The sequence below is a fragment of the Nymphaea colorata genome, chromosome 5, assembly GCF_008831285.2.
Source record: "Nymphaea colorata isolate Beijing-Zhang1983 chromosome 5, ASM883128v2, whole genome shotgun sequence".
NCBI classification, from domain to species: domain Eukaryota; kingdom Viridiplantae; phylum Streptophyta; class Magnoliopsida; order Nymphaeales; family Nymphaeaceae; genus Nymphaea; species Nymphaea colorata.
The window spans coordinates 5,362,823-5,368,116 of NC_045142.1; the positions used below are offsets into that span (position 1 = coordinate 5,362,823).

Here is a 5,294-nt window from a genome sequence, read left to right on the forward strand (position 1 = left end):
TGCACTTCTGAAAATAGTGCATGAAAATCTACATCTGTGATGGCACTTAGGGTGAATTAAGGATACTAATAAGATGTAATTTCTCTTAGTTATGGGTAGTTGATATCATGTAATATAATCCCGTCTTCTAAGCCTTCGAATAAAATTTCTTCAAAAGTTCTTGAGTGCTGATCTTCTTCGTAAGGTAGACCCGGTGGTGCGGCCCCGGTCGGCCGGCCCGATCCGGCCCGCTATATATTGAAAAATATTTTTTTTATTTTTTAAAATTTAATAATATGTATTTTATTATTAAAAAATAATTTTTATATTATAAAAAACTATTTTACAATGTAAAATTATTTTATTATTAAAAAATAATTTTTGTGAAACAGCTGCCACACCAGAGGGCCCAACAGAGACAGTCAGGATGCCTAGACCAGAAGTGGCAGGTAGAACAAAGTCAAAATAACGAGGGGTTACCAAGGACTGTGTTTGAGCAGATAGATCCAGATCAGAGGCTGCAAGAGAGCTTCCAATGTAAACATTGAATATGAGCTGCCCCAACGCCTTGCTAGTTATGTCACAAAAGTGCATTCGGACTAAGTAAGAGTAGCTAAAATCCAATGAAAACTGCCATGTTATGTTAAACAAGTTTGTTGCAGAGTTTTGTGGACTCATCATTTGAGCAGTAGTGTACACAATGGCTGGTGCAGTGTCTGGAGTGGCACCTCCCGTATGATATGTAAGTATCTGACTTGTTGTAACGTTAATAGCAGCATTTTTGTGAAGCAAAAAGTCCTGATCAGATGCCCATGTTCTTTGAAGCGAGTCAGTGGCTGGACTAACTACAGGACCACCCATATTCAGTCTGAATGACGTCAATAAAGCTACAGATGCAAGTCCGTTGTAGGAATTCAAGGGATTCAAAGTCAGGGCATCGTCTGAAATGAGTCCGGGGGGAAGCGAAACAACTTCGATTGCATTAACAAATGCTACCGAATTATCCAAAGGAACGAAACTCAAAACCGGACTGTCTGAATTTACAACAACTGAATATTCCATAAACACTGGAGAAGAGGTATTTTGAACCCGGAAATTGCTAAGAAGAACAGTATCTTGTGTCTGAACATCAAAGCTTGCAGTTGTAAGATCATACGTCTGATAAGTGAAGGGGAAGAAATGGAGACGAACCCAATGCCGTCCTTTGCTCTTGATTGGAAATGTATAAGACGACTTACTGGTGAAGATGCGTGCCGTCCGGTAGAGTGCCGATCCGGCGACAGGAGCAACTGGGCTGGAACTTGTGGTGCCAAGAATGTTCTTGCCTGTCGAAACAGAAAACGAGGAGCCGGGATTGTCGCCGATGAAATTGCAGCCGTCAATGGTGGTATTCGTGGAAGATCCACAGTCAAAAAGGTAATTGTCCACCGGCGTAAAGGCAGTAGCCAACATAAATATAGCCAGAAGAACGCATTTCTCCATTTTGATGAACAGAAGTTGGTATCTTGAGCTAAGAACAAGCTTCTGGATCGAAAGGACTAAGTTTTGCACAAAGTTCCTGATCCTTGGTACCCAAAGACAAGTTCCTATATGGTAAATTCTATATAAAACCCCAAGTTTGGTCAGAGAAGGATATACCACTTTATGCTAAATCAAAAGCAGACCAAATAGAGGAAATAGAGAAGAGAACCAACAGCCAGAAACTTGAAAGCTACATGAACAGCACCCAAGATCGATAACAAAACCCAAACTTAATTGCCACAAAAGGTCCCATCTTCAAAGGAGTAGACGAGAGAAACAAGAGAACCCATTTTCACATCTGAAGGCCATTACCCATTTTCAGCATGTGAAAGCCACTAAAAACCGAAGTTTATTCTACCAACCAGAATTTCTGAAAGCAGGATTGAAGAGCTGAGTGGGAGAGAAGAAAAGGAGGGAAAGGTCCAAGAAAAGGTAGGGTAAGAGCAAGGAGGCAGTCACAACCTGACCTTTTCTCTTGATGGCAGAGGAGATAAGGAGGCCTGCAAAAGCATGAAGCGATCATCGTTGGAGTATCATTTGGGTCAGTTATCCTATTTCTATTGCTAGTTGGTTGTGTCATCTAAGCATGCCTTCAAATCCAACATCCCAAACCATCACCTGATGTAGTGATGGAGATTAATGTAGGTAAGGCTTTTCATTCCTAAATATGCCTTAACATGCTCTGTTTGAATTGATTGCCAATGGAAAACTGCATTAGCTTTCCAGCTCCATCTAGTAAATAGGCCAACACCATCAAACAAGTGAGTCCAATGCATGTGAACCTGCTCAAACCTCTTGAAGACAGTATATATGAATCGTGTCATTGATATGCAATCTCATCTAGAAAAAAATTTTCTATGTGCAATGGTCATGTGAGTTGGAAGAACAGGCTTCAATTTCCTTCAGACTATTACTATCTTCACCAGTCACATAGTATAGAAGTGAGATTCATCCTCATTCTCTTAGCCATGCTCTACGGCCGAGCGTGGCTCCAAACACAGACAAAATCCACATTTGTCTAGATCTGTATTTGTCGATTGTGGACTGATCCAAAACTACATTTGTCTAAATCAATTCAGATACTGTTAAATTTTCAGCACTCATTATTCTTTTGTTTGTATTAGTTGTTTATCTTAGAAGAGTAAGACATTTGAGGCTTCGAAAACCCCAACCTTTTGCTAATTCCACCTAGTGGATACATCATGAGAATGGCCTACCACCCATGGCCTGCCCCCTACTTGACGATCATATTCTTTTATTTTTCATGCTCTAATTGGTTAAACTTATATACTTGATACTGATGGTTTCCTTGGAAAATATCCAAACAGCGTACCCCCTGTGATAGTGATGGATCAACAGAAGTCTTCTGGCTAAGGAGGTGGGTGGAAGTTGGAATCTGAAATCTCATCTTCTTGTAAGCAAGTTTTAGGCAAAGGTTACAAATGGATTGGTTTTCATCTAAAAACTCCTGTTGGCATTTTGCCATTTGCATTTGGATTTGAGAAGCTGGATCCAATTTGGGGTCAGATTGGATTCGCATTACTCGTGAAAATTGGATGCAGTTTGTATGTAGATCAAAATTCAATCCGTAGGTGAACTTTTACGTGTAAAATGCATGATTTTTTGCTACTTTTCTTGTCAGATCAAATGTGTTTATCTCCTATACAGCTTTTTTGGATTTGACAACAGCAGATTGATCTTTTTAGGTTCAGAATTCAATTTGGATTCAAAAATTAATATTTCAGTTTTGATAAGAATATTCAAATACAGTAAGATCCAGTACAAACCTAATCTATGTAGTTTACACTGGTATAAGAGGTGCCCAAGTTTGGAAAAGGAAAACTGCCAATAGTTTAATGCCCTAAAAACAAAATTATATGTGTATTTTTATACAAAACTCCCTACCTTCTCTCCTTCTATACAGTTAAAATATCATTTTCACAGTTAATATTCAACAAGGTCACCAAATTCCTATGGTCAGCTCAGCTGACATGAAATTACAATTATACCCAAAATGTAAGAGAGCTCATTTCCATTAGCACTCAACATGCACGGAAAGGCAAAATTTACATTCGCGCATTTTGGTTAATTTTACATATTAGATTGGTTAATAATACTAAGCCAGGTTGTAACTAATGATTATAAAGCATTTGGTATGTTGTAAAGAATATTAAAATTTAAATGTGCTCTCTATGCCATCAAGGCCGAAAACATATAACAAAATTAAGGTAAAAAGGTAACGTAAATATATGCAGATTTATGGGGAGATATAACTTGGTGGCTGGTACTCAAGTAGGACTAACTCCTAACGTATATCCGCTAGTTCTTACCATATACTACTTTTATAGTATAAGATGCCACTCACCTACAACCAAGTGTCACGTAAACCTAACCCTAACTTATACATAAAGCTAAGAAAATCAATACACCACACACCATGTTCAGTATTGAAAGATGTTAGCTGGTTTTCTTAGGTAACCGATGATATAAGTATCCATAAACAATTTTATCTCTGCAACCAATTGTTTGGTTCCGAGGTGGGAAGAAATCTGCCTGCTTAGACATCAAGCTTTCACTTTCCAAGAACTTCCTTTTATTTTAGGGTGAGTGGTTATTTTTTCATTACTCTAAAGAGATTCCATAGCCGCCACCTTTCCATCTCCTCCTCTTTTTGTGCCTCCCATCCATGGGGTTCACAGAGCATGCTTTAGGACATCTGTGGCTCATGACTCCTTGAAATGTTAATTTAATATTGCTACTTAGGTGAACTTATGTCCAATTACATGGAATAGCCCCACAAAATTAGGGACACTACTTCATGGTCAAATTGAAAATTTGTTGACCATATAAAAAATTTACGATCTCCCGTATAATGGGTCGTGACAGCGACAAAGGGTTTCACAACACATTATAACCCCTTTGGAGTGGATCACCATGCCGCCTAAATACACCCCTTTCTAGGAACTTGTTTCCATTTCTCTACGTGTCCTAGCAGCTTGTTTTCTTAATTAAGTTTTTGTTAGCAATTTCTACTAGCTTTGTTTGTTATGCATAGCATATTCAAGAATCATATTTAAGAAAAAAGTAGAATATGTAAAGAAATTACAATAGATTCTTAAGCCAATGGAGTTGTAAACAGTTCCAATGAAAGCTGCCCAGGATCACTGTCCCATCTTATTAATCTAATAGAGTTGTTAACAGTTGATTATTGACTACTTGCTTTTTTTTTTTTGATATATGGTGAACATTTTAATGTAGTAAAATGTCTTGGATTTTAAAATGAATGAAAGTCTGTGATTTTGGAGTGCTTGTGGCTTGCGCAATTAAATGAGCTAGTTTACCAATGGAAGAAGGTTTAATGGAAAGGGTAACTAAGCCACAGTTTTATGAATAAGACATATGAGCCATGAAATATCTTAAGGTTATAGTTTCTACTAAGGAATGTGATTGTACAAGAGGTGTCTCTCTTCCCATCTATAGTCAAACTAAGGCTGATGCCACTCCAAATTTAGAGATAATCTTATCCGGCCAGAAGGAGGCAACAAACAAATAAATCCAACAACTTCAAAACAGTCGTAAAAAAGAGGAAAACATGCTATACAAATGGAGACAAGAAAAAATTGGGCAATAACAGAGCAGCTTGTGTTTGATTAGATGGGGAGGAAGGAAAAACAATTCCAAATCCAAATCGCATATTCATCTTGACTTATATTAGATGAGATGGAAGTAAAGCATTACGGATTGCATCTCTAACGTTCATTGATTAAAAAACAAGTCTCTATTCATATTTCTTA

General features: G+C 37.8%; 1 protein-coding gene across 1 annotated transcript; it reads right to left on the reverse strand.

Moving 5' to 3' along the window:
* Window positions 1-401: 401 nt before the first annotated feature.
* LOC116254425 (receptor-like protein kinase THESEUS 1) lies at window positions 402-1,461 on the reverse strand. Its single transcript, XM_050077933.1, has 2 exons — window positions 460-1,461; window positions 402-410 (listed from the first exon to the last, which is right to left on the reverse strand). The coding sequence occupies exons 1-2, from the start codon at window positions 1,459-1,461 to the stop codon at window positions 402-404; spliced, it is 1,011 nt and encodes a 336-aa protein (XP_049933890.1).
* Between the last annotated feature and the right edge of the window lie 3,833 nt (window positions 1,462-5,294).

What these genes read in the sequence shown, in the direction of transcription:
- LOC116254425 (XM_050077933.1), bottom strand. Translation starts at nt 1,461, where the DNA reads ATGGAGAAATGCGTTCTTCTGGCTATATTTATGTTGGCTACTGCCTTT.